Source organism: Nyctibius grandis, chromosome 12, assembly GCF_013368605.1.
Source record: "Nyctibius grandis isolate bNycGra1 chromosome 12, bNycGra1.pri, whole genome shotgun sequence".
Classification (NCBI taxonomy): domain Eukaryota; kingdom Metazoa; phylum Chordata; class Aves; order Nyctibiiformes; family Nyctibiidae; genus Nyctibius; species Nyctibius grandis.
Window position 1 is genome coordinate 2992585 of NC_090669.1, and position 26965 is coordinate 3019549.

The following is a 26965-nucleotide window of genomic DNA, read 5'->3' on the forward strand; positions in this document are numbered from 1 at the left end:
GGCGGGGCGGGGGGCGGACCGGCGGCAGCGCGCCTGCGCACAGCGGGGGGAGGGGGGGGGCACCGCGCGGGGGCGGCTGGGAAATGTAGTCCGTTCCCCCCCCCCGTACGCCCCCGGTGCACCGGGGGCGGCGGGGCCCGGGGAGCCCGCGGGGGCTCACGGTCCCCGTGGGCCCGGCCTGCCCGGAAGGGCTCGCTGCGGCGGCCCGCGGGCGGTCACAGCCCCGCTGCAGGCCCTTGCGGAGCGCGGTGTGTGTAGAGGGGGGGTGTCGAGGCCTGTGCTCCGCGGGGCAGCGCCCGCCCGCCCGGGGAGCGGCGCCTCGGTGACCCGCAGGCCGCGGCGGCGAGCGCAGGCCCGGGGCGCGGCGGCCGGCAGCAGCGCAGGGGTTAAGGACGGCGGCCGGGGGGGGCCGGGGGCGGGAGCATGCGTGCTGCCGGCCTCTATTGTCTCCGGCGCGGCGCCGAGCACCCAGGCGGCTGGCGGCGGCCGGCAGCGAGGCCGTACCCGGCGCAGCGCAGCGGAGCGGGGCGCGCCGCCCCCGCCGCCCCCCTCCGGCGCCCCATGGGCCGTAGCTGATCGTCGCCCGGCTGCCGGCCGAGCCCCGGGCAGGAGCGAGGCGGGCGGAGCGACCCGGCCGGCGCCCACCCCCCCTTCCCCCTCCTCCCTATCCCGTTTCCCCCCCCCCCCCTCCCCGCGGCCCCGGAGCCCTCGGCGGGCCCCGCCGGGGGTGACGGCGGCGGCGGCGGACTCGGGGCGCCCTCGCCCCTGCGGGCCCGGCGGGGGGAGGATGCCTGGGGCGGGGATGGGTTTTCACCCGTAGCTCCCCGCGCCCCCCCCCCCGCTTCCTTCCGCCCCCTCTCGCCTCCCGGGGGCGGCGCGGCCCCGTTCCCCGCGGGGGGCTGTCGCTCGGCTCCCTCCGGCCCGGCGGTACCCATATGGGGGGCAAGCAGAGCACGGCGACCCGTTCGCGGGGCCCTTTCCCGGGGGTGTCGACGGATGACAGCGCCGTGCCGCCGCCGGGAGGAGGGGGGGGGGCCACCCCCCTTCGGCCATTACCGGGCGGGCGGCGGCGGCGGCGCCATGGGGCTGCGCAGCCGCTCCGTCAGCTCGGTGGCCGGTATGGGCATGGACCCCGCGGCGGCCGGAGCCGTCCCCTTCGGGCTGTACGCGGCGGCGGCGAGGGCGGCGGGGGAGGCCGAACGGGCCCCGGGCGGCGGCGGCGGCGGTCCAGGCTCCGACTCCACGTACGCCCATGGCAACGGTTACCAGGAGACGGGAGGCGGTCACCATAGAGACGGGATGCTCTACCTGGGCGCCAGGGCCTCGCTGGCCGACGCGCTGCCCCTCCACATCGCACCGCGCTGGTTCAGCTCGCACAGCGGTGAGTGCCCGGGCTCCCCCGAGCCTTCCCCCCCGCCTTCCCATCCCTCGGTGGGTACCCGGGCCCGGGGGTGGCGGTGGGCACGGGTCAGCTGGGAAGGGGGGGGTGCCCCCCGCTTGGGTGGCTGGTCAAGCCCCGTTGTGCCAAGCCTGAAGGAAGGACCCCCATCCCCTCCCTGACATGGACGGGTGGGTGGGTGAGCACCGGGGCTGGCATCTGTGTCAAGGTCAAGGGAGGGAAGGGGCTGTGGAGGGAGGAGGCTTTCTAGAAGGGAGGTGTTTTGGCTCTGGGATGTGAAGCGGTAGATGTGGTGCTCCCCCCTTGACACGGGGGAAAGGGGTCTGAGGGTGCTGTAGCTCGAGCCCTTGGTTTTGAAGACTAGGCTGAGATCCTCATGCCTCTTCTGAAGGTGTTTGTGGGGTGCCCGTCAGGTGTAGCGGTTCCCATGCCTTAGAAACTGGGAGAGGGGCAGAGGAAGCCTTTGAAAGCGAGGTGTGGGAATTTTTCTCCTTTGTTTTGTCTGATAAAGGGCCAGGGAGAGGCTGAAGCGGGTTTTTTTCATTCAAGCCAGCTGGCACTGTTGCGGTGCCTGGGAGGAAGCAGAGGAGGAACTGCCTGCCTCTTTAAACAGGGCTGGGGAGCCGGCTGGGCTCTCTTGCAGGAAACCTGTCAGGCTAAGGGAGCGGGGGGGCAAGGTTGCCCCCATCCTCATCCTCCTGGCTGGACCCTTCCCTGTGTCCTGGTGTCTGGAGAGAAGCTCTGGCTGTGAGCAGGGCTGTGTCACTGACCTAGTTTTGGCTGGGTCCAGGGAGCGAGGTGGGAGGTCCTCCCTTCCCCTCCTGGCTAGAGGGGAAGTCATTTCAGGGATGTCTCCTTGCGTTTCCTGGAATAGTCTGGGATTTCTCTCCCACCCGGCCCCCTTGCAAAGGCTGTAAGTGTTCTCCTTGCATGACGTGGTCTGGGAATTTCGTAATACGCCTTGGGACAATGCCTCATTTTCAGGAAGGCTTGAAACCGAACCAGTGGACGAGAACAAAGTGCAAAACGAGACTCATGGGGCCCATTTTCCTGCTTCCATCTTGGGATTTTTCCCCTTTACCCAGTCTCCGAGGGCTGCTCCTCTCAGTTAGATCGAAACTGCGTGTCTTGCATTGCATCCTCGGTGGCAGAACGCCCCGGGGCCCGGTTCCTATTGATCTGGATAAGCCCGGCGCTCTCAGTCCTCTGTGGCAGATGGAGAGGGCTGGCTGGCGTGTGGCGCCCGAGTGGAGACCGAGCGCTTCTGCAAACTTTCTTGCTCCGTGACCTTGCGCAGACTGTGCCGCTGCTCTGGTTTTTGTTACAGAAACAGCCCGTAGCTAATCCATACGTAGAGGTGGTCGGTCAGAGAGTATCAGTTACGTTAAATGGTAGTTTTTAAACTGCAATGCTGAGAGCAAAAACCTGTTCATAAAAATAAACCGGCTGCAAAATGGAGTAAGCTTTTTCTGGCCGCTCGCGTGAGTTAGTGCGATGGTAAGTTAAACGCGGTGCCCTTGGAAGATTGCAGCATGAGCTGTGGGAAGTGCTGCAAGAACTGGGTTTCTCTGGTGCCTCTTTTGGGGCCCTCCGAGAGCGGTTGAGCTGCGCTGAAGCGTGCGCGGGCAGCAGCGAGAGCCGTTCAGTCCGTGCTGAAGCCTCTCCCAGCGGTGGTTCTTCCTCGTTGCTAATTAATAGCAAAAGGAGCGGAGGATGCTTAAAAACCATTCTGAAAACTTGTCAGAGCTCATTAAACTTTTGTGTTCTTCCTCATCATGTAAGAGTTAACGGAGGATTTGGAGACCAGGGGAAAGAGAAGTAAGCCACCTCAAGACTGCTAAAATTCCTGCTGATCTCCCATTGCAGCTGGCGATCCTTCTTCCCCCCTGCCTCCCCATCGACCCGCTCCTCTCGCGGCGCTGAGCCACTCCATTAGCCACTGGGAAGTGCTGAAGCAGCAGTGCTCCGGTAAATGGAGAGGAGCTTTGACATTGCTGCGCCTGGCTGTCCCTGCTCCTTTTGAAGGATGACTCGAGGGTGGGGACGAGGGGACCCGCCGATGCACTGAACCCACTCAGGAGGATGCCTGCCTGGGGTCATGGGGATCTGCCCGAGTTGCTGTACTGCCATGGGGAGAGGAGCCCCCCAAACTCTGTGGGTAGCAGGTCCGGAGAGTGGATCCTTGCCCTGCCTGCCCTTTCCTCCTGCCTCTGCGCAGGCTGGAGACCTGGATGGTGCTGATCCAGCAAGCAGGGAAGGTTGTGTTCGTGGGCTTGCTCTGCCAGCAGTACTTGGGTTTGAGGGAAGAGCCAGGAGCCTCAAAGTGCAACCTGTGGGGACCTCAGTGGGACAGCGAGGAGCCCTGGCTTAACGCCGGTGATAAGGTGCTGTCGTTGCAGCAGCGTGTCCACAATAATGGGAGCGCACAGATAGCCTTGGCGCCTCGCCGCCGCCTTTATCTGCGGTGCTGATTTTGTGCGCCTCTCTGTCTGCTTTGTGGCTCATCTGGCCCGTCAGCAGGGACCCCGAGGAGCGAGCTGGGGCGGGCTGAGCTCTTTTCCCTGGCTGGTGTCACTCCTTCCCCTCTCTGCCATCGAAGGCGTGCAGAAGATCCAGGTGTGCCCGGGGAGGGAGAGAGGAGGGCTGCTTTGGGAGGCCTGTGTGGAGGGAGGTTGAGAAGTGGTCCCCAAGGCCAGCATATGCTGCAGCATCAGCCTGTGGGTCCTGACGGCTGGCAAGGAGAGCACGCTGATGAGTTGCTCCGGGCTGCCAGGGCGCAGGGACAGGAGGAGCAGTTACGGACCGATGGCCTCTAGCCCTTCCAGGGCCAGGGAGGAGAGCTGCTGCTCTTACGAATAGCAAAGCTTTCAAAGGGGTGGGTGAGGGGGCTCTGACCTTTGTGGTGGGGCTTGTCCCTCTCTCCGAGGGGACGGCACCTCCCTGGGTAAGTGGATCCTGTTTCCCGATGGGGGTTTTCCCAGACGCGTCTGCCATCCACGTGAGCAGCGTAACTGCTCCGGGGTTTCCCTGTCTGCCCAGGGTTTCTGAGATCTGCTTCCTGGCCGATGCGGGTGGAAGATGACAAAACATCTTTTGCAACTTTGGAATTTGCTCGTGGCCCTTGACCCTGTCCCCGTAGCTTCGTGACCATTAGGTCTTCTTGGCAAAGCCAAGGCTAGCGGGAAGAAGGGAGAAAGAGGAGGCGTGTGGTTTAATGCTGTGTGTCTCCAGCTTTGTGGGGTCCTCTTAGTATTGCTCGTGTTATTCATCTTCATCAGGATCTCGGGGAGTTTGCAGAGGCTGTAAGTAGCTTAAAGTTTATCTGAAAATCCCCCTCATCGCCCAAAGCCCTTGAGTGTTTGAAGCTCCAATAAATCCGTATCTCCCTGACTGCTGGCTAGCCAAAGGAAACGCCTGGCTCATCCTTCTGCGGGGTGCCGTCAGGAATGTCGCAGGCTTTCCACGCGCCGGCAAAACAAGCTGTTTGTCCTGGATGCTGGCAGCAGCGAGGGCGGGAGGTCTCCTTTGCCAAGCGAGCTGCTGCGCTCTCAGCAGTGGCTGGCCCAGAGCAGGAGGGCCCAGCCTGGGGGAGATGGGTGCCTGGCGCAGAGACGGCAGCCACGTGTTGGGCTGGGTCCTCGTCCAGGCAGGGTTAGAGAGTGAAATAGCTGTTTGATCCAGCTCTGGAGTAAGGGCTGTGACATAGGGATTGCTTGTTGGGGGATGAGCTGGAGGTGTGTGTGAACACCTGCGTCGGGCAGCCCCAGTCCCTGCCCAGCTGGGAGGAGGCATGGCAGGGGTGTACCCTCGCTGTGCTCCGACAGCTTCCAGTCCTGAGCCTTTTCTTGCCGGTGATTGGCGATCCTCACTCCTGAGCTTGTCATGCCATTGCAATCTCTACACCAAAGCCAGAAGGCTTTTAATTCTAGTCTGCTTTCAGCCCTGACTTTCCTGCCACCAACTTTTCAACATGCAGACTTCATACGTGCTTCCCTCCCCGCTCTACAGGGGCTAGGCCAGGGGACGGGCACCCCAAGGTCTGCAGGAACTTGCTATTGCAAATCTACTTTTGCCAGTGAAAATTTCCAAAGGAGGCTGTCCTCAAACCATCTTCTTGTGGGTTTGGTGCTGGTGAGTGCTTGGCAGCCAGGTTGGGCACCCGCAGCGTTGTCAGGCCTGTGGATCGTCTGGGAAGCGGTGCAGGAATGGTCCTGATGACTCCCCAGGCTGGAGATACTCAACTGTTGGGCTGTCTGGGTCTGGAGGGGTTGCTCTTCTGCTTCTGCCTTCTCCGAGCTGGCTGCAGGACAGCATATGCCCGGGACCGGGGCAAGAGGCAGCAGCTACCTTGGAAGAATGAAGCACCAAATACCAGAAGATGGGAGACTCGAAGGCGGCTTTAATGCACACCAGACCCGTGGCCTGGAGATGACGTTTAAACGTGTTGGCGTTGTGTGTGAGAAGCTGGTGGCAGCAGTTACCTTCAGTCTCCGCAGCAGGAGCCTTGCCACTCCGGTGCCCTCCGAAATCTCTCGGCTGCCTTGCCCAGGAGTGAGGCACTAATTGCCGTGTGTGCTAACGGGCTTGGCTGGGCTTGTTCCGCTCGAAACCTGTGCATAAATCAGCACAGGGGAGCTGGGTGCCCTCTTCCCCCCTCCGCACACGTACAGCTCCAGAGATGCTGAGCGTGATGCTCTCGTGCTCCCTGGGCTGACCCACTTCCCAGCCAGGACTGTCTTCCCGGCCCGTGACGTAAGTTTATCCCATGCTGGTTTGTTTTGCTGAGATGTTTGTTCGGGTGACTGGAATAACCGTAAAGGCTTCTTTTATTTATTAATGTGCTGTTAGGGCTCCTCTCCTCTCTCTGTGTCGTTCGCTGGCCAGAGGTTCAATTGGATGCAGACACCTTTGGTGGAGGAGCTGTACCAGGGCTGGCGCCCGGCCAAGGGAGCCGTGGAGAGTCATGGGAAAATGCTGCTAAATGCCGAAAATTAATTTCGAGAGAAACGCGGGGAGGGAGAAAAACCCACTTTGGGGGGGGGGAAAGAAAGAAAAGCTTTTTTTCCCTCCGATGTAATCTCCTGTGTGACAAACCAGGCAGCAAAGAGCTCTTTGAATTAATTCCCTCTGCAGGGACCAGTCCCGTGGCACCCTGGCTGGCCAGTGGGCAACCACAAGGCATGTCTCGTTGCCTCTGCTGCTGGTACTCTGAAACCCCGGATGTGTCAAATACTTGGGTTTGAGTAAATGCAACCTGGCTTTCTCCTTGTTCCCTTGAAAACTGAAATCATAAGGGCTCGCAACTGATTTGCACGAGCAGCTGAGTGATGCTGTAAAGCAGCGGGCCCTGATGCAGCGTGTTTTACCTGCCTGCTCTGGCTTGGCTGCATGTCGGGGTACAACAAGCCTCTCTCTGTAGAGACAGGCCCATTTTCTATTTCAGAGGGAGCAGGAGTGGTTCAAGTTGGGCCTTAGATCTCTTGCCTGCACCGGTCCCACCAGGCAGGTTTCAAATGTGGGTGAACTTGTTGGGGGCTTGGGTCACCCTGGGGGATGCTCCTGCTGTCCCTTGTGGGTCCTGCTTGGCCGAACGCTTTTGCTCGGTGCTTTCTGGTGCGAGGCCGTCCGGAGGTGCAGCTGCAGGAAGCTTTGCTGGCCTGGGGCCTCTTCTAATGCCGCTGCGCAGCATTTCCCGTGGGCAGAGCCCGGCTGCTGGCGGGTTTCCTGCCCTGCCAGGCTGCGGGCAGGCGCAGGCAGTGCCTGCGGCGGGGGACAGGGGCTGCTTTTCTCTTGGTGTCGTTTAGCTTTCCAGCCTGCTGGAAAACTCCCGAGGTGGAGCTGACTCTTCTCACCCCTCCTTCCCCGCAGAGCCCAGCTGCGCTGGCCGGTGTCTGCAGCGGGTCGGTGTCGTGCCACGCGGGAGGGCGCGGGCTGAATTACCTCGGGGAAATCCCTGCCTCTCTGTGCCCGTGCGTGCTCGTGCAGCCGTGGGCCTTCTGTCAGTGGTGCAGAAACGAGACCGTGCGCCTTGTGCAATGGTCTTGTGGTGCTTTGTAGGGGAGCAGAGAGATGCAGTGGAAATACTTACCCTTTTGCTCATTTTAGCGACGCTGGCAGAGCTTTCCCAGGGCTGTGTGTTCCCAGCGAGCACCCTCGGCTCCTCGAGGCTGTGTCAGGTAATGGCCACGGTTCCTGAGAGACCGTCACCTGCCAGGCACAGAAATGGGGCTGGATTGGGCCCTGGCGAGGGAGGCACGACGGCACGGATGAAGAATTGAACTGAAAGCTGCTCAGAGCTGTTTCCTGGCCCTAGCAGGCAGGACGGCGTGACAACAGCGGGTATTTTTAGAGGCCAGCTGCCTGCAATGCAAGCGAGGGAAAGCAGCAGTCAGGCAGGAGAACCGACCGATGCTCCTCCTGTCCCACATCCCTGCCCAGCATTTTGTTTCCTCACGAGCTGGGGCTCCTGGTATTAAGGAGTTTCCACATCCTCCGTGTCTGTTTGCCTGTCGCTGCCTCGGAAGGCGGCTGGCTTCGTTCTCCCCTTGGCTTTTGCCGTGGCTGCGCGTTCCTCTGATCACAGCTCAGCGGCCCGAGGGTGGTGTCGGGGGCCCCCCTGTGCGCACCCCAGACGATTGCGTTGCAGCTTGGCGCGGTGGGAGTTTTGGGGGTTGTTTTTTGGAGAAGTCTTTGTCGCCAGCGAGGGAAAACCCGCAGTTCCTAATTGTAATTAATTCATTTTGGGAGCTCTCCCTACAAGGCGATGGAGCGGCGTTGCGTCGGCAGTGCTGCAGGGGAATTGGATCCACCTTTCAATCCATCCATCCACGGCCTGTACATCTGTAGCCGGGGAGAATGAGGGGGGGAGTTTGGCTCTAGCCAGATGGCTTAAATTACCGTCTGCAGGGAGGTCGAGTCAATATGGGTTGAGGTCGGTTTTGGGGCCAGCCCCTGTTAAGGCAGGATGGGGTGAGGCTGAGCACCCTGCCTGAGCTGCCTCGGCATTTCGGGTTATCCCCACCTGGATCTCACTGCTTTGAAGCTATTGTCCACGTGCTTATTTATTGCAATGTTGATTTTCTAGCCCTGAAGTCTGCTGTTTGCCTGGATCTTACCCTTCGAGGGTGGTTGGGGACACCTTTGATTTCGTTTTGCTCCCCATAGACAGGTGTGAAGCAGACAGCACCCTGCAGCCGGTCCTGGGGGTGAGTGTTTCACGGGGGGCTCTGCTTCCCAAGGCCCTGCCCAGCTCTGGAAGTGGGGGTACGCTGTGCTCCCCTGGGTGTTGCCTTGGTGTTTTGGCACGTGTTGAAGCAACGAGGAGGCAGGAGCAGAGAAGGTGGGACAGCCGGGCAGGGTTGTTCCTGCCTGCGCCATGGTGTGCAGCCCCTCCTGCCTCTGCCAGCGGGATCCGGCGTGGGCAGACCCTGCTGCTCGCCAAGGGGTTCGTCCCTCCGAGACGTCGCGCTTTGTGTTTCAGAGGTTCGGCTCCTGGAGCTGCAGAAAGCCGGCTCTGTCTGCCAGCCACCTCCATGCTGCAAAGGCAGCCGGGGCAGGGCTGCTCCGGAGCGAGTTGTGTGGTGTGGCCCCATCCCTGGCACAGGGGTATCTCCCAAATCCCCAGCCTCTGGGGCAGGGGAGGTTAGGGCTCACTCTGCAGTGTGCTTCTCCCTAGGACTTTTTTCCAATGGTGTCTTTCTTCCTGCAGAAACACCCAGTGCTAAATGGCCATAAGCATTTCACAGCCAGGGTATAGCTCCTTGTGCCTTTTGTGCTCTGTTTGCTGCCCACTACATAAAAATTGCCCTTTCTCTACCCTGAAAAGCAGTGCTCTGTCCTTCCCATGCACCCCAGGGGCTGGGGGGCTCGTATCCCTGGGAACTGCTGCTGCCTGCACGGGGTGTCCGTGGCCCGAGCATGAAGTGCCATGGGAGACTCTGCTCCGTTGGTGCGGTGCTGCTGTGGGATGCCCGGGGAGCCGGGTGGGATTGCTTCCCAGCAGGAGTGGGTACATGGGTGAGATCAGTGCTGGGCTCTGCTCTCTCTGCCAGCGTCGCAAAGCCAGAGCGTGTCACCGTGTGTGTCTGGAGTGTCCCTTCATCCTCCCTCCCGCATCATCTGAGGCGTGATGGAGCCTCAGCAGCACCAAGGCAGGAGTCCTCCGCTTCGGAGAAACCCAGCATCAGGAGGGAGGTAGTCGGGGAGCTGCCGCTTCACCCCACGGGGCCAGGTCTGGTTGCCTTTGGGAGTGGCTCAGGTCAGATTTTTGCGCTTAAGCCTTTCCAAAAGTGGGATTTCCTCTGGGAGCTCTGCGGCGGCCGGAGCCCGGCGGTGGGGACTCCGTGGGTGCCTCCCCAACGGATGGCTTAGTCAGAAGTGACTCACCCCCGGTCCCCGCGTGACGTTGCCTCGCTGCTCCCTTCCAGCCCCTGCCGAGCCCAAACGTCCGACTCTCTCCCTTTCTGCTCCCGTTCCGAGTCGCTGCGTCCCACTGTGCTGCCAGAGGATCCCCTGCACTCCTTCATTTGGGCACCTGGGACCCCCCCGTTGCCCCCATGCACCTTGTGAATGATTGCTGCCCTTGTGGTTGGGCTTCCTCCTTCGCACGATATTCAGGAGGAGAAAAGCAGGCAGGCAGGCAAACCCTTTGGAAATTCCCAAGTGTGCCTGCAGGATCCCTCTCCTCTCTGGGCAAACCCCGAGCATCCTTTGAGGGGTGGGGACACAGCTCCGGGGCATCCCTGCAGCTCTTCTGCGCAATGAGATGGCCCCAGGCGTATTTTGTGACTAGCAGGAGCCCTGAATGAGCTTGTAACTCGCTAAATTCAAGCCCTGCAGCCCAACGGCAGGAGCCTAAGGTGTTAATGCCTTCACTGGGCTGGCACCCAGGACCCCTCTGCTTAACTTTGCAGTTCCCCGGGATGCTAAAATTAGCTTTGGGCTACACGTTATTCCTTATGAAGCCTGTTCCCAGCATCTGGGGGAGTGTTTCTGCAGTAAACTCTGAGTAGTTGGAAGGCAGGGTGACCCCAGGAGGTTGCCTTTCTCATCCAGGTCTGTGGGAACTGATCCTGCAGCACGGCCTGGGCTATAGGAGGGAGATGCTCGCTACCTGTAGCGTGGGTACTTTTGTTCAAAAATTGCAATCGCAACCATGAAAGGGGTAATACTCAAACAGCAACAGGCAGGGGGGATGCGTGGGGTGCAGAGGCTGTTTGCACATCTTCCCTGAGGGTGTGTGTCCAAGGAGGGTGCCTCTGGACATCCTGTGACCATGTAGCCAGACCTCTTTGCCCTCCTGCTTCTTGGTGTCCATGGGCTGTGCTGGAGGTGTCTTGTAGGGCTTTGGCATGTTTGTCTGCTGAGGCTTGATGGCTTTGGGTGCTCTGGAGCAAATGGCCAGCTTCGTGGTCCATGGCATGCCCCTGCCACCCTTGGCTGGTGTGTGGCTGACCTGAGACCTGACAGCAAACACCTGCAGAGTGGGGGCTTTGCCAGGAGCCACCACGAACCAGGGACAGCTTTGCTTAGACATTGCACAGGAATGGCTTCTTTTTGGGGTGCTGCATCACGTTACCAGAGTTTATTTTCTCCAGGCTCAGCCAGCTGAACAGCAAGGGAACAGTGGGATGGGGATGGAGCAAGACCATCCCTTTGAGGCAGCAGCCTGCACCGTTGGGTTTCTCTCCAAGCGCTGCCATCCAGGGACATCCCAGCCCAGCCACATCCCCGCTGCCTGGCTCGTGCCTGGCGTCCCCCAGCCTTGCCTCCCTTCCGCCCCCAGGAAGGTGGGATGTCTTGTTTCCTCCCTCAACCCCTCCTTTATGCTTTCCCCACCTCCCTGCAGCCTTGAGTCGGGAGGAAGGACTCTCATACGGCCCTTCTTCAGAGCCAGTAAATGAGGCCCCTTAAGTGCTTTACTCCTTCCTGCCTACGTGTCCCCGCTCGTGTCGGCCCTTGTGCTGCACAATAGCCGAGCACCGTCGCGGCGTTCACCCGGCGCCTCGTGTCCTGCCAGGGCAGCAGGCAGCGGGGCTGTGTCGGCCTCCAGCTCCCACATCTGCCCGCGCAGCTGTTGCTGTTTCCTTCTGCAAGGGGAAGTGGGCCCAGGCCTGATTCTGCTGGGTGCCCCGGCCTCCACACACTCAATGCAGGCCCTTCGCTGGCAGAAGGAGCATGGTCCTTGGTGGGACGGGGCCTTGGTGCGGCTGTGAGCTGCCGCCTGGCCCCGGTATCGCTGGCTGCGTTGCTCAGAGGCTGGTAGAGCGTCACTTCCACGGTCGGTGATGCTCTCAGAAGAGGACACCAGTGGACATCCTTAGCTGCCGGGTCCCTGTGGTGCCCAAGTGCGGGAGATGTGCTCTGTGCACCCCGTATGCCATCTCCAATGCGCTGTCCCGCAACTGTCGTTTTCAAACACCGAGGCTGCTTTAAGCCCGTAGGCAATTTATTGTCCGGGAGATGTCAGGTCTGAATATCTTGGCTCTGCAGGTTTCCTTTGCTCAGCTGGCAAGGAGGACAACTCCTCCATGATCCCTTCCCTCCTGGGGCTGCGCTGGAGCCCACGAGGGGTAAGGGAATGGAGGACGTGGCATCCTTTCTCCTTACCCAACCCCACGTGTTTCTGCTTCAAACTGACCGACTGGGCCCATATACGTGGTCTTTCAGTCTTGCCCTCTGCTTCAATCACTAGCGTTGTGGTTTTTTAAAGGTGATCCATCTCTTCCAGTTTCCACCTGGTGCTGGTTCAGCTGGTGATGTCGGGGAAGCTGTGGGAGGAGGTGGGATGCTCATGGTTTGCTCAGCAAGGAGGAGGCACCAGGACTCTGCTTGGGCTGCCTGCTTGGACCAAACATTCCCTGCGTTTATCTTGCGCTCGGCTGCATCCTCACCTGGTGTAAGCCAGCCCCCTTGGCCGGAGGCCCGGGATGCTCTCTGGACACATGGAGATGAGCCATGCAGCTGAGGTTTCCAGCCCTCCTGTGGACATCAGGCAGCCTGGGGCTTACCCCTGAGCTCCCCAGTGCTCAGGGTGTCCCGCAGGGTGGCTGGGCACCAGGAGGGACCCCTCCTGGGGCGGGTGTGTTTGGGGGAGTTTGTGCAGCCGCTCCCGCACGCAGGGCTCCTGCTTTACCCCACTGCAGTAGCAGGGTCCTGGGCAGCTGGGGATCCCTTTGGTGAATGCTACTCGCTATGGGGTGGTTGCTGGGATGGCACCCGCTCACTTGCGCCTGGGCTGCTTCTTCCCCCTGCCTTCAGGGCACGTCATCCCCCACCGGCATCTTCCTCACGTCGCTGGAGGTGCTGCACGGGGGTGAAGATGCTGCTCCCTGCGTTTTGGCCATCTGCTAGTGATAGAGCCAGGGTCTCCTACGCTGGGGCGATGCTGTGTCTCCTGGCAGCACCGTAGCCTGTAAGTGGTCCATCTGGAGGCACACCGAGGTAGCGGGGGGTTTGGTGAGTGAATGGGTATGTGGCACGTGCCGTTCCCTGCAGTCAGGGATGGGGTTGCAGCTCCCATGGACGCTGTCTCGCCCGTCCCTGATGGGAGCAGCCGCTTCCACTCGCAGGACGTGGTGTGGTTGGCCCCGCTGTAGTGCTCGGTGGCTTCCCCGAGCCGTACAGGTTGCTGTGGACATCACTTGTAGACACAAGCGTTTCCTATCCCAGCTTCAGCAGCAGCAGTGTCTGAGATGTGTACAGATGGGTTGGAAATGTGTCTTGACCCTCCTTCCACCACCAACGCCCCGGCAGCCTGTGTGGTGGTGCTTTCAGCACCGTGAGGGTTAACCATGGGGCTTTTTCAGCTCACATAGGACCTGGTGGAGGTTTTCAGAGGTTCCCAGCTCTTGCTTTGCCTGGCTGTCTAAAATTAACCATGTAACCTTCCTAAAAATACTCAGAGGGCAGTAGCCCCCAGAGAGCACCAGCGCTCCTTGCTCCCGGTTTCTAGACCAAGCCATCGGAGAGATGAGATGACCTGGCAACGTGTGTCTCGCAGCCCTGGAGAGCCCTTGGCTTTCTCAGAGTCTCCTGCAGGATACAAAAGTCCAGATCTGGATCTGAACCTGCCTTTCCAGGCCAGCCCGCTTCCTGCAGCATCCTCCTCTTCCTCGCTTGCTTCTGGCACGAGCTGGTGCCTTCCTGCACATCTCGGCTTGCGGGGATGGTGCCAGCTTCAGGGTTAATGTGCCGCAGGCAGGAGCAGCGCTGGGTGCCTTGGGAGGCAGGAAGGGTCCGTGGCCTTTCCCCGGAGCATCCCCTGAGCCTCCCCACGCGTGTGGGAGGCCCAGCCGAGGAGGAATATATTGCTGGGCCCTTCCTCTCTCTCATTTTTTTTTTTTAGGCGTGTGGGAGGAAGGTGGAAAGGGCTCGAGGAGGAGGGAGGGAGGGAGCTGAATTTTCCATGAGCAGCTGTCAAAATGTAATCTCCTGCGTCGCTCAGGCTGGCAGCTTAGGCAGGATAAATTAACGGGGATTTCGGGGAGCGTGGAAAATACCATGGCCCGGAGAGGGCCGGCCGCATGGGGAGCGTCCCTTTCATCTGCAGGGCCGGCTCCGGGCCCCAGCGCCTGCCTGATCCGCGGAGGGATGCTCTGAGACGCTGGGCTCGAGGCCTGCCGCTGTCAGAGGCCGGCTGTCCTCGGGCCTCGGGGGTTTGCCGTCCACCACCTTCCCCCAAAGGCCACCCAGAGAAGGGGTGAGGGAGCCCGACCCCCTTCTCCGCCTCCCCTTTTCCATTGTCAGTGGGCTCCCCACGGCTCCCGGCCTGCTGGGAAGGGGGATGCCAACAGTTGCTCCTGCAATGCCGAGTATTTGTGCTGACAGCTGGGGTGCAGGGCAGCCCCCCGCCTTTCCACACCGGCTCCTCGCTCCCGCTCAGACCCAGGAATTTTTGCAATCGTCTTTTCATGATTTTATTTCCACCCTTCTCCATCTTGTGAAATGCAGAGCCAGGAAAGTGTGTGTGTGTGTGTGTGTGTGTGCGTGCTTGGCTCAGCCCCCAGACCCATCCGCCAGCCAGCATCCATGCCTGGAGCACGCCACGCACGTGCTGGGGTTTGAGCCCCGGCCCCTCCGCCGTGTCCCCGCGTCCTTGCCATGGGGGGTCCCCTTCCCCAGCCAGCTGCCCGGGGAGCACCGAGGAGCGTGACGGGCTATTTATAACCATGCTAAAGCCACCGCAGCTAGCAAAGAGGCCTGGAGGTATGTCAACAGCCGCTCACCGGAGCCTGCTCCTTCCCCGGCTCCTGCTGCTTTGCTGGCGGTCGTGCCCCGGCAGCCTCCTCCAGGGCCCTCTCCCTTTGCCCCGCTTGCACGGCTCGTAGGATCCCTTTGGGTGCTGCCGGAGCCGGCAGATCTGGGGCAGCTGTTTAAAATAACACATTGGCACAGAAAAAGGGGGAACCGGAGAAAATAAGGTCTTCCCGTGCGGTGCGCGGGGGACGGTACCTAACCTCTGCAGATGCCTTGCCCTGACACGGAGTTCACAGCCAAAACAGCTGGAAACCAGTCCCCGGAGCTTCCCCGGCAGGGACTGGTCCCTGTGGTGCTGGCAGCCCGTCCGTGTTGAAGCAGGATCGGTTCAGCCGGGGACAGGGTCGGACGGGCTGCCAGCGGAGCCGGGGGATGAGGAAGGTGTCTCGCAAGGGGAGGCTAGTTGGGTCTTGCCGAAGGCAGGCGGGGAGGCTATCTGAGCCCGCTCTATAAATACACCAGCCGGGTAAACACTTGGGAGGAGAAAAAACCCAACTATTTCAGCTAATGGGCACTGCTGCCACGAGGTATAAATCGGTCAGGAGTAAAATTAGGCTGGAGAGAAGGCAGATTGGTGCTGCTGCCCGCGAGGCTCCGGCTGCCGGCACTGCCCTTTCAGCCGGGGCTCGGTGCAAACGGGGCCGGACTCGCAGCAGAGACCCCATGGCTCTGCCCGGCTGGGGCAGCGATATCTCCCTGGGGTGGGACGCTGCGGGCCAGCCTGGCACCCTGCCGGAGGGCTCCCTGGGCTCGAGGGCTCTTTGTTTTAGCAGGTTCCTTTGGAGCCAGTCCCCCACCATCCATGACGCTCATCCTTGCTGTGCCCTCCTGGGAAATAACCACCTTCCGAGGGGCAGGAGGCGGCAGCCCTGTCCTAGGCTTTCCCGGGGGGAGCTGGGAAGTGATCTGTGTTTGTCACTGCTGCTAGTGAGAGGGTGCTCAGGTGTCGAGCAGTTGTCCTGGCTGTTTGCACAGCAGAGGTCGGAGCTGCCTCCCGTTAAAGCCACCCGCACTTTCTCCCTTCCAAGAAGCCAAAAAACGCCCTCGCCACATCCACGTGGTGGCAAACAAGAACCTGAATCATCCTCAGATAATTTGCGTACGTTCCTTTTCTCTTCTTTCCTGAGCAGCCTTTGCCTATATACGAAGAAAGCTCTTAAGCGGCGCTGCAGTCAAACCTGATCTGCTTTTAGAAGGCAGGTCCTTAAATTACCCTCTCGCTCTCTGCAGGCAGGGAATTGCTGGGTATTCTGGTGCAAACCACGGTGGCGGTGGTGGCACGCGTGTGTTCAGCTGCACCGGCTTGAGCTGGCCTCGAGCCGCATGGCCACAAGCTGGCTGCGGTGGGGAGTCCTGGACGGGTGACCTGTGGGTCTGGTTGAGGATTTGATCCCCGGGAGTTTGGGGCTTGGAAACCCGGGAGTTTGGGGCTTGGAAACCCGGGTTTGGGGCAGCCTCACTCGGCGGCGCTGGGGCCGATGCCATGGCAGTCTGCATGGCTTGAGCAGGTGGTGGCACCGCTGTGATACCCTGGCACCAGCTGGGCCCCGTCCTCATGCCCAAGCAAGGATGCAGAGCAGGTCTGGACATCACGGCCAGCTTCATCCAAGAGTCCAGGTCACCAGGCAGGTCCAGGTGACAAGGCAGGGCCAAGGTCAAGCTGGGACATCAGCCTGTGGGGTCCCCATGCTCCTGGGGCTGTCTGCAGGCAGTGGGGTGGCGAGCACCCACCTTGCTCCTGCAAAACGCTGGAGAAAGCAGCAATTTGGGCTTGTGGCTCCCGGCCCTACAGAAAATCTTCCTTGCAGCTTTTCTGGCTCAGCCACGTGGGACTGAGCTATGGAACAGGGACGTGCCCCTGCACTTGCCAGCCGCGGGGTGCTGCATGCCCCGGGCTGCTCCTCGCCCTTTAAGGCCTGGCAGCAGCTGATGGCCACGTGTGTGCTGCCTTGGCACGCTCTGCGTGCCCTCTGCGCGGTGGGCGCGGGGACGACTGGCGCGCCGGCTCGGGCGGCTGTCCCCTGTCTGGTGGCTGTCCCCCACGCCCGCGCTGCTGGCAGCCGGCACAGGATGAGCGGGTGCCCGGCGGGCGCTGCGTGGGGTGCGTGCCACCATGCAGGCGGCAGGTGAGGGACTGCCCGCTGCCGTGCCCCGCCGTGGCCTCGGGGACTCCCCGGGATGCGGGATGGACTCTTCTCCTCCTCCCCTCGCTCAGAGCTCATCTCTCTGCTCTCCCTCCAGGTTTCAAGTGCCCCATTTGCTCCAAATCCGTGGCTTCTGACGAGATGGAAATGCACTTTATCATGTGTCTGAGCAAACCTCGCCTCTCCTACAACGGTAAGGGCCGGCGGCCAGGCTGTGCGGGGGACACGGCGTCCTGCCGGCTGGGGACGGCTCCGGGCGGGCTGGAGGGACGCTTGCCGCAGGCTGGGCAGGCGGGCGGCTCGGCTGGGCTTGCCAAGAGGGCTGTGCTCCAGCGGAGTGGTGCAGCTCATGGTCCCTGCTCTGCTCCGCTCCCCTGGCATGGCTCAACCCCGCTGCTCTTCCCTTGGGACCCTTTGTAACACAGCCCCTCTCCCTATGTGGCTCACCACGATGTGCCGTGCCGGAGGGAGCCATCCTGGCCCGGTGTTCCTGCCTGGCCAGGGCAGGGGACATGGGTCCTCCTCGGCTGCCCCTCCAGAAGGTCGTTGCCTTCCTCCCCTTCTCGCTGGCACCGAGGCTTACTGGGCTGAGCGCAGGCTCTGCGAACTCCTGCATCTCCCATCCTCTCTCCTGACCTCGCCCTTCCTCAGTGGGGCTTTTTTGGAAGCCAGGGGTAGGTGGTGTGTTTGCCCCAGCCCCATCTCCCCCCTGTGCCTCCACCCGAGCCTCCTGCCAGCATTACCCGGCACTGCTGCCTCTCGGCTGCCCCGTCCCAGTCGCCTCCGCGGCGGTGGCCACGGGCTCCCCTCCATCCCGAGAAGGGGGACGCCGCGGTGGTCTGCGTCTCACCGCTGCGCTCTCCTCCCCTCCCAGACGACGTGCTGACCAAGGACGCCGGCGAGTGCGTGATCTGCCTGGAGGAGCTGCTGCAGGGGGACACGATAGCCAGGCTGCCCTGCCTCTGCATTTATCACAAAAGGTACCGCGCCGGGAGCCGGGGGACGCGGCCAGGCGGGTGGCAGGGGGATGGACGGGGACATCCCGAGGCTCGGCGGCACGGTGGTGACGCGCTCTCCTCTCTGCAGCTGTATAGACTCATGGTTTGAAGTGAACAGATCTTGCCCGGAGCATCCTTCGGATTGACCCGCCGGGCGCGCTTGCTGACTTCTCTCTAAGGTGAGCCCGCGCCCGGCTGTGCCGGCGGCGTTCATCCCGCGCTGGGCTTGAATCCTGGGCTGGGCTGGGCTGGGACGGCGTGGCCGTGGCTCCCGCTCCTCACTGGCACCGTCTCTCTCTGCCTTCGCAGGGCACCTTGCTATACCTGCTGTACCTCCTCTCCTCATCCCCCCGCCCCGCCTGGAGTTTTGGGCTGACTTTAAATTCCTCAAGAAAACAAAAACAAAACCCAGAAACTTGAATCCACTTGGGACAACGGCGAATTTTTTTTTTATTATTTTATTATTTTTATTTGTTTTGTTGTTTTGGGTTTTTTTTTTTGGTGGTTTTTTTTTTTTTTAATTTAAAAGATTTAAAAGAAAAAGAAACATCCAGGAGAAGAAGACAGTGTGAGAAAAATGGAGCGACCCGCTCTCCCCTCTGCAGCCACTGGTCACCAGGAGAGCTCTGCTCGCCGGGGAAGCCCCGGGGACACCCTCGGAAACCCTGCCATGATGTTTGGCTTTTCTCCCCGCAACAAAGGGGAAAGCTGCCGGGGAACAGCCGGCCAAACGGAGCACATGGCATTTCTCACCGGCAACCCCCCCACCTCCCACCCGGACTTGCCCGGGGGCTCTGCTCGGTTTTTTTGCACTGACTAAACGGGAAATTTTCTCCTCTCTCCCATCTCCCTTTTGGAGATCTCCACCCTGGCTCCGGCAGCGTGAGACGGGGACTCTGCCCCACGCCAGGAGCGGGGCCACTGCTCCCCTTTGCCGAGCCACAGGGGTCCGTCTTTCAAGTGTTTACAACGAGACAAAAAAAAAAAAGATAAAAAAAAAAAAGAAAAAAGAAAAAAAAAGGAAAAAAAGAAAAAAAAAAGACAAAAATAACCCAACCAAACCACAACTGAAGCTTCGTGTTGACTGGCGTGTTCTTCGATTTGAGCTTCCCTGCCCCAGTGATGTTTACAGACTGGTCACTCTTTAACTCAGCTATAACCACTCAGAGACTGGAGAGCCGCAGCATCCCCGCCGCCCCCCCGCCGGGCTCCTCTTGCCAAAACCGCCCCCTCCTCTTCCTGTCCCTCGCCTTGGAGCCGAACCCTTTCGAGGAGGTTACAGGGGGAAGGTCCCCCATGGCTCTTCGGATGCCCTCGGCCACGGTGGGGGCTTTGCTGGAGGTGCCAAGATGGAGTCGTTTCATGGCAGTGACCCCCCCCCAGCCCATCCCCGTCCCCTCCCAGCGTGGCGGGCGCCTTTTCGATGGTGAGACCTCCCGTGCCGGTGGCCGTGCCCCTGCGGGAAACCTTTCTGTATTTATATATTAAAAAAATAAGGGGGGGGAAAATGAGTTCAGAGCTTGGGGGGAGCTTCCTTCATTAGTCAAGGTGTTTTGATATGGTATTAAAACAATGTTCAATAAAATGTTCACTGTTATTTTATTTCACTGGCTTTCTTGGGGAAGCAGGTGATGCCTGCGGGGTGCCGGAGCCCCCCACGCCGATGCCCCTTCCCTGTGGTCGCCTTGGCGTGGGGATGGCCGCGGCGGTGCTTGGCACGTCCCGGAGCTCCCAGCCCTGCAGCACCGGCACCGCGGCTCTGGGGTAGCGGCTAAAGGGGGTCCCCCCCCGGTCCCCATGACCTGTCTGTGGGTGCACTGCTTGGGACAGGAACCCCCAGGAGAGGGGCTGGGGTGCCCTGTCCCCCCCAAAACACGTCACGGCACAAGGAGGATGTGGGTGCAAAGGGGTTTATTGGGGGGCTGAGGGTCCCTGACCCAGAGGGGTGGGGATGGGGGGGTTTGGGGAAGCAGGGAGGGGGTTAGGGCAGCGTGGCCACCCCTGCCCTGACTCCGGGGTGCCACTGCCCCCCTCAGAGCACCTTGCCGGGGTTCATGAGGTTGTGGGGGTCCAGCGCGGCCTTGATGCGGCGCAGGGTGTCCAGCCCCTCCTGGCCCAGCTCCTCCAGCAGCAGTGCCCGCTTGCCCAGCCCCACGCCGTGCTCCCCGGTGCAGGTGCCCCCCGCCGCCAGCGCCCGCCTGCAGGATGGGGGGGTCAGGGTCGGCGCGGGGCCGTGTCCCCACCCGTCCCCCCGCGGCGTCCCCATCCCCACCTGCCCAGGCGCTGGGTGAAGGCGTGGACGTGCTGGGCCTCGGCTGGGTCCTGGGGGTCAAAGATGAGCAGGCAGTGGAAGTTGCCGTCGCCCACGTGTCCCACCATGGGCCCTGGCGGGGGTGACAGGTCAGGACGGGCGCGGCGGGGAGGACGATGGCCCCCAAGCGCCCGCGCTGACCGGTGAGGCCGGAGTCCTGCAGGTCCCGCTGGGTCTCCACCACCACGTCAGGCAGGCGGGAGATGGGCACGCAGACATCCGTGGAGTAGCCCTGGGCCAGGCAGGGCAGAGCTGTGGCACCTGTGGCTCCGTGGGGTGCCGCCGCCATCGTCCCCACGCCTGTCCCTCACCTGGCAGCCAGGCCGCAGGGCCAGGGCTGCGTACCAGGCACTATGGCGCATGGCCCAGAGCCGCCCGCGCGCCTCCGGCTCCTCCGCCCAGGCCAGCCCGGAGCCGCCGTTCAGCCGCACAATCTCCTCTGCCGGCAGCCGCGAGCCCTGGGACGGGGCCGGGCCGGGACCCGCAGCAGCCACGGGCACCCAACCCTCGCCCCCGGCACCCCCAGTCCCTGCCCTGGGCACCCAGCCCTGAGACCCCCCCCAGTCCCTGTCCCTGGGCACCCAGCCCTCGCCCCGGGACCCCCAGTCCCCAGCTCTGGGCCCCTGTCCCACACCCCAGAGCCACACCACAGTCTCCCCCCTGCACCATCCCTCAGCCCCAGACACCCCTGGTCCCCCTGTCCCCTGTCCCTGGGCACCTATCCTTTGCCCTGGTGACCCTCCCGGCCCCTCCGTCCCCATTCTTGGCCACCCGTCCCTCACCCCAGGACACCCCTGGTCCCCTGTCTCCTGTCCATAGGCGCCCGTCCCTCGCCCTGGTGACACCCTGGCGCCTCAGTCCCCAGCTCTGGGCACCCGTCCCTCGCGCTGGTGACCCTGAGGTTCCCCCACATCCCGTTCCTGGGCACCCGTCCTTCACCCCATGACACCTCTGATCCCCCTGGCCGCGGGCACCCATCCCTCACCCCTGGGTGCCCACCGTGGCCCCCAGGCACACCGCCCCCATCCCCGTGCCGGCACTGTCCCTACCCGCCTGCCGCCGCTGCTCGGCCAGCCCGTGCCGGGAGCCGTGCAGCTCCAGGAGCAGCGTGGCCGCCGCTGGCAGCTCCAGCCCGCTGAAGCGGCCGCAGGCGCCCGCCATCGCCTCGTCCAGGAGCTCTGGGGGGAGCAGGCGGCGCTGAGCCCCCGCCACTGGCACCTGCGGCCCCGGCCCCGCCGCCCGGCCCCGGCACCCACCGATGCGGGCCACGGGCACGGCGGCCTGCAGCACGTGCACGGTGCAGGCCACGGCCGCCCGCACGCTGGGGAAGGTGGCGGTGGTGGCGGCGGCGGCCTCGGGCAGCGGGTGCAGGCGCAGCGTGGCCCGCGTCAGGAAGCCCAGGGTGCCCTCGGAGCCCACGAAGAGCGAGGTCAGGTCGTAGCCGGCCGCCCGCTTCCTGCGCGGGGACGGTGAGCGGGTGCCCCGCGGCCCCCCCGGTCCCCCCGGCCCCCCGTACCCACCTGGGCTGGCGCCCGGGCCCGGCGGTGTGGAGCAGGCGCCCGTCCGGCAGCACCACGCGCAGGTTGAGCACGTTGGGCCGCATGGTGCCGTAGCGCACGGCGTTGGTGCCCGAGGCGCCCGTGGCCGCCATGCCGCACAGCGAGGCGTCCGCCCCGGGGTCTGCGGGCAGGGACGGCATGGAGGGGACGGGACGGGAGGGGAGGGGTGGCTGGCGCGGGGACGGGGCCATGGGGCATCCCCACAGGACCCTGTGCTGGGCCCGGCCGTTGCCCATCCCTGCGCCAGCCCCACTGTGCCCCTGGGCCCATGGGGACCCCACCACCCCGGGGCCCATGGCACCCACTGCCCCATGGGCACCCCTGGGACCAGTGCACCCCATGGGGACCCCCAGCACCCCTGGGATCAGGGCTCACCCAGCACCTCTGGGACAACATGTGGACCCCAGCACCTTTGGGATCACAGCACCCGCTCCCCTATGGGTGCCCCAGGGACCACAGCACCTCAGCGGGGACCCCCAGCACCCTTGGGACCACTCCACCTCCATGGGGGTCCCTGGTACAGCCCTGGCAGCACAGCGCACCGCCAGCAGCCTCAGTGCTCCCGGCACCCCAAGACCCACATACACCCCCAGTGCCACCCCTCCTGGCTGTTCCCCGGTGCCCCGGTGCCCACGGTACCGACAGGGAACCAGAGCCCAGTGCCGCGCAGGTGGCTGTTGAGGGCCTTGCGGGTGACGCCGGGCTCCACCGAGACCGAGAAGTCCTCGAGGCTCAGCTCCGTGATGGCGTCCATGCGGCTCAGGTCGAAGCAGACGCCGCCCTGGCACGGGGGCACCTGTGTGGCTGGGCACAGGCGGGCACCCAGAGCCCCCGGGTAGGGGCTGAAGGCAGGATGGGGGGTCCCGGGGGTGCCTGTACCTTCACAGCGTTGACGCCGCCCTCGAGGCCGGTGCCGGTGCCGAAGGGCACCATGGGCACGCGGTGGCGGTGGCAGAGCGCGGCCAGCTCCTGCACCTGCCCCACGGCCTGGGGCCACACCACGGCGTCCGGCGGGGCACAGCTGGGGGACAGGGCGGCACCGCTGCCCCACGGACCTCCCCCTCCCACACCTTCCGCTCCCCATGACCCTTTCCCTGCCCAGACCCTTCCCTTCTTCATGGCCCTTCCCCTCCCCAGCACTCTTACCCTCCCCATGGTGCCTCCCCTCCCCATGCCCTTCCCCACCCCAGACCCTTCCCCCCCGGGGTCCCAGCCCGGGCACCCACGTGTGCATGGACTCGTCGTGCCCGTGCTGCTCGCGCACCGCCATGGCCGTGGAGACGTTGGGGCCCCCTACCACGGCCCTCAGGGCCTCCACGAAGTCGGGGGGCAGCGGGTGCTGGGGAGGGGGGATGAGGGCCCTGTTAGAGTGGGGGCGAGAGGGACCCCACCCATGCCAGGGCCCCCTTTCCTCTGTGCCCTCTGGGACGCCAGTGCCCCTGCCCGGCCCCACCTTGGAGCAGCAGCTCCGTCGCCCCAGGGTCCCCCCCAGTCCCAGCCCCAGCACCCGCCACAGGGCCATGGTGGGGCCTGGCCAGGGACAGGACCAGGACTCTGCCCTCCCCCTTGCTGGCCCCTTTCCATGTCCCCTCCCTCTGCCACCGCTACCATGTTAAGGTGGCTCCGGCTGACGGGACTGCGGGGCTGGGACAATGTCTCCTCCCAGCCAGGGGTCCTGTGCCTCCAGCACCCATGGCAGGGGTCCCCGTGCCAGGCCAGGTGTCCCCAAGGGAGTGCACATGCCCCCACACCTGGCCAGGTGTCCCCACACCTGCTGTACAGCCAGGTGTCCCCAAGCCTGCTCAGGTGTCCCCACCCTTGGCCACGTGTCCCCGTACCTGGCCAGGTGTCCCCGACACCATGGGAGGCCACGTGTCCCCGTGCCTCCAGCACTCCAGGTGTCCCCTTGCCCCCCCCATCCACCTGTCCCATGCCCAGCCATGTGTCCCCACGCAGCCAGGTGTCCCCCTGCCTCCAGCCGTCCCCCTGCCCACAGAAGTGTCCCCAAGCCCACCGCACGCCCCTGTGCCCGGCCACGTGTGCCCCGGCCGCCCGCAGCCCCGCGCCCCCCTCCCGCCCGTCCCGGTGCCGCAGCGAGGACGTGGCGCGGTGGCGGTGGCAGCGTTTATTGCCGGCCTCAGTTGGCCGCCAGGATGGAGTCGATCCAGCCGCGCAGCGCGGTGACGCGGGCGTAGACGCCGGGCACGCTGGGGTCGCAGGTGCTGCTGCCCCAGGACACGATGCCCACGAGGGTCCAGGCGCCGTCCTTCTGGCACACCAGCGGGCCCCCGGAGTCGCCCTGCGGGCAGCGGGTGAGGGCAGGGGCTGGGGGCGCGGGGGGGGGCCGGGGCCAGGGGGCCCGGGGGCACCTACCATGCAGGAGGAGGCGCCGTCGGCGCCGGCGCACACCATCACGTCGGCGATGCGGAAGCCCCAGAACTGCTTGCACTGCGCGTTGGTGAGCAGGGGCAGGGCCGCCTGCTGCAGCAGGGCCGGCGTCTGCGAGGCTGCGGGCGAGGGGCCGCTCAGAGCCCGGGGGGACGGGGACGGGGAGGGGGATGGGGATGGGGATTGGGATTGGGATTGGGATTGGGATTGGGATTGGGATGGAGATGGAGATGAGGATGGGGATGAGCATTGGAATGAGTAAGAGGATGGAGATAGGGATGGGGATGAGAATGGGGTTTGGGGCTGAGCGTGGGAATGGGGAAAGAGACTGGGATGGGCATGAGGATAAGGATGGGGATGGCGACAAGGATGAGGATGGAGAGAGGGACAGAGATTGGGACAGGAACGGGGACAAGGATTGGGATGGGGGTGAGCATGAGGAGGAGGATGAGGACTGGGATGGAGATGGAGATCAGGGTGCAGATGGGGATTGGGATGGGGATGAGGATGAAAGGGAATGAGGATGAGGGGTTGTGATGAAGATGGGGATGAGGAAAAGGGATGGGGATGGGGATGGGGAGGTGCGGTACCGTTGGGGTCAGTGAGCCCCCAGCCTGTGGTGACACAGGTCATGCCCCCCGGGAAGTCGTCGGTGGCCTCGGGCAGGCACACGGGGGACACGCGGGCCGACAGCCGCGCAGGGGTGGCCAGTTTGAGCAGGGTGATGTCGTTGCGGATGGTCAGCATGTTGAACTTGGGGTTCTTGAAGACCTGGAGCAGGCGGCACCGCTCCCAGCGCCCGCACCCCCGGCCAGGGCGCCGGGCACCGGGGACTGCACAGGGACTGACGGGGACCCCGGGAAGTGCTGGGGACTCTGGGGACTGGTGGGTTCCCCGGGGACTGACGGGGACCCTGGGGGCTTATGGGGATCCGGGACATCCCACAGCACATCTCCTGCAGGGACGAAGGGGACCCGGGGGCCTGACCCCCAGCCCTTGGCGGTCCTGGAGACCGGGGACACCCTGGGCACCCGACCTGAGGGATGACGGGGAGCAGGGACACCCCAGGGGACCCAATCCCAGCAATGCGGGGCACCACGGACACGCAAGGGACCTGGCCCTCAGGATAAGGGGACCAGTGTTCCCCTGGGGACCCGGCCCCTGGGACAAGGGGGACCCGGACCCGCAGGGCTCCCCGTGGTGACCGTGGGACCCCGCAGGCACACGGCCTCCGCCCCGGCGTTACCTTCTCGATGGTCAGCTTCTGCTCACCGGGGGAGAGCAAGTTCTGGTCGTACGCGCCCACCACCACGGTGTCGGTGGTCCTGGGCACGGGCAGGCGCTGAGCACCGGGCACAGGAAGGGCACCCCTGGGGACCCTGTGCCCGCGCCCAGCCCCGGGCCGGCAGGGCCGGTGCCTACCTGACGCCGCAGTGGGCAGCGGTGACCACCCAGTTCTCGCTGATCAGCGACCCGCCGCAGAAGTGGAAGCCGTTGTTGCGCTGGCGGGGAGAGCTGCCGTCAGCACCCGGCACCGCTGGCACTGCCACCGGGGTGCCCCGTGCCCGGCCCCCGCCCCGGCCCCCGCCCCGCCGCGGGCGCTCACCTGGAGGGACACCTGCCACGGCCAGGACCCCGGCACCGCCGCCTCCCCGTTGACGATGCGGTTGTAGCCGTGGACCACAGGCGTGATGGCGGGCACGCCGCAGCCTGCGGGGCACAAGCAGCCGTGGCACAGGGGCTCCGGCCGACCCAGCCCCGTGCCGCCCCCTCACCGCTGCCCCCCCTCGCCCCTCGCCCACCCCGCCAAGCCCCGCGGCCCCACGCACTCGGCAGGGAGAGGGTGGCACGGGCAGAGCCCGCCAGCGCCAGGCAGCTCAGCAGCCACAGCAGAGCCATCGCCGCTTGTGGGGACAGACCGTGCCCGGGGCTCGGCGCCTCTTATACCCACCGCTGGGCACGGCCCCGCCGCTGGCCTTGCCACCACGGCCTTGCGAGATAGCGTGGCACCCGGCACGGGGCCACTGGCACAGTGTCAGCCCTGGCACAATGGCCATTGCCCAGCACCTGGGTGCATGGGGATCCTGCCCGCGGGAACGAGTAGGGGCTCCGTGCCCTGTCCTGGCCCCCAGCTGGGAACGGCTCTGCCGACCAAACCCCGGGTGCTGGTGGGCACTGGGGTGCCCAGGCACCAGCCACAGGCCGTGGCTGCAGGAGGCAGAGCATCGCCAGCAGGTCAAAGTGGGGGTCCTGCCCCACCGCTCAGCACTGGGGACAGGGGAGGCCACCCCAGCGGTACTGGGTCTGGTGCTGGGCTCCCCAGTACAGGAGAGACAGGGACATACTGGAGAAAGTCCAGGGAGACCTGGCAGGGACAGGAGCATCTCTGACGGCAACAGAGGGAGGGTGCGATGAGGCAGAGCTAGGCTCTTTCCACTGGTTCCCAGTGCCAGGACCAGAGGTGATGGGACAACCCGACAGGCCGGAGGGCTCCTCTCACTATCAGGAAACACATTTTGGCCGTGGGGTGACCGAGTGCTGGCACAGGTTGCCCGGGGCATCTGTGGAGTATCCATCCATGGAGCTACTCAGAAGCCACCCGGACATGGTCCCTGGGTGGCCCTGCTGGGCTGCACCAGGAGCTCAAAAGCCCTTTCCAACCTCAACCACCCCGTGAAAGACTAGCCCATGCACTGTACCAAGGAGCATGGTGAAGCCACCACTTGGACCCCACCGGTGCTGTCCCACGGCCCCGGCCAAGGCCACTGGCTCCAGGTGCCGCGCTCCCAGGCCTTATCCTGGCCCCGTGCCGGGTGCCACGCTATCTCGCAAGGCCGTGGTGGCAAGGCCAGCAGCGGGGCTGTGCCCAGCGGTGGGTATAAGAGGCGCCGAGCCCCGGGCACGGTCTG

General features: G+C 63.8%; 3 protein-coding genes across 5 annotated transcripts; 1 reads left to right on the plus strand and 2 right to left on the minus strand.

Moving 5' to 3' along the window:
• The first annotated feature begins 510 nt into the window (after window positions 1-510).
• On the plus strand, window positions 511-19395 carry ZNRF1 (zinc and ring finger 1). Its single transcript, XM_068411070.1, is given in 6 exon segments — window positions 511-1028; window positions 1030-1381; window positions 16898-16993; window positions 17675-17780; window positions 17887-17977; window positions 18108-19395. Coding segments are annotated over 5 exon segments (705 nt in total). The 5' UTR covers window positions 511-935; the 3' UTR covers window positions 17945-17977; window positions 18108-19395.
• LOC137669151 (probable D-lactate dehydrogenase, mitochondrial) lies at window positions 19360-23205 on the minus strand. Of its 2 annotated transcripts, none has more exons than XM_068411068.1 (11): window positions 23122-23205; window positions 22895-23007; window positions 22548-22689; window positions 22308-22449; window positions 21630-21789; window positions 21366-21565; window positions 21159-21287; window positions 20421-20548; window positions 20251-20341; window positions 20071-20120; window positions 19360-19996 (listed from the first exon to the last, which is right to left on the minus strand). In XM_068411068.1, exons 1-11 carry the CDS (start codon window positions 23188-23190, stop codon window positions 19676-19678), a joined length of 1545 nt encoding a protein of 514 aa, XP_068267169.1. In that variant the 5' UTR covers window positions 23191-23205; the 3' UTR covers window positions 19360-19675. The 2 variants fall into 2 exon arrangements, with proteins under 2 accessions (XP_068267169.1, XP_068267170.1); XM_068411069.1 differs by having other exon boundaries at window positions 19693-19996; window positions 20071-20182.
• Window positions 23206-23778: 573 nt separating this feature from the next.
• Window positions 23779-25955, minus strand: LOC137669282 (chymotrypsinogen 2-like). Of its 2 annotated transcripts, none has more exons than XM_068411302.1 (7): window positions 25907-25955; window positions 25663-25766; window positions 25479-25558; window positions 25303-25381; window positions 24647-24827; window positions 24042-24175; window positions 23779-23967 (listed from the first exon to the last, which is right to left on the minus strand). In XM_068411302.1, the coding sequence occupies exons 1-7, from the start codon at window positions 25953-25955 to the stop codon at window positions 23806-23808; spliced, it is 789 nt and encodes a 262-aa protein (XP_068267403.1). In that variant the 3' UTR covers window positions 23779-23805. The 2 variants fall into 2 exon arrangements, with proteins under 2 accessions (XP_068267403.1, XP_068267402.1); XM_068411301.1 differs by having other exon boundaries at window positions 25886-25955.
• Between the last annotated feature and the right edge of the window lie 1010 nt (window positions 25956-26965).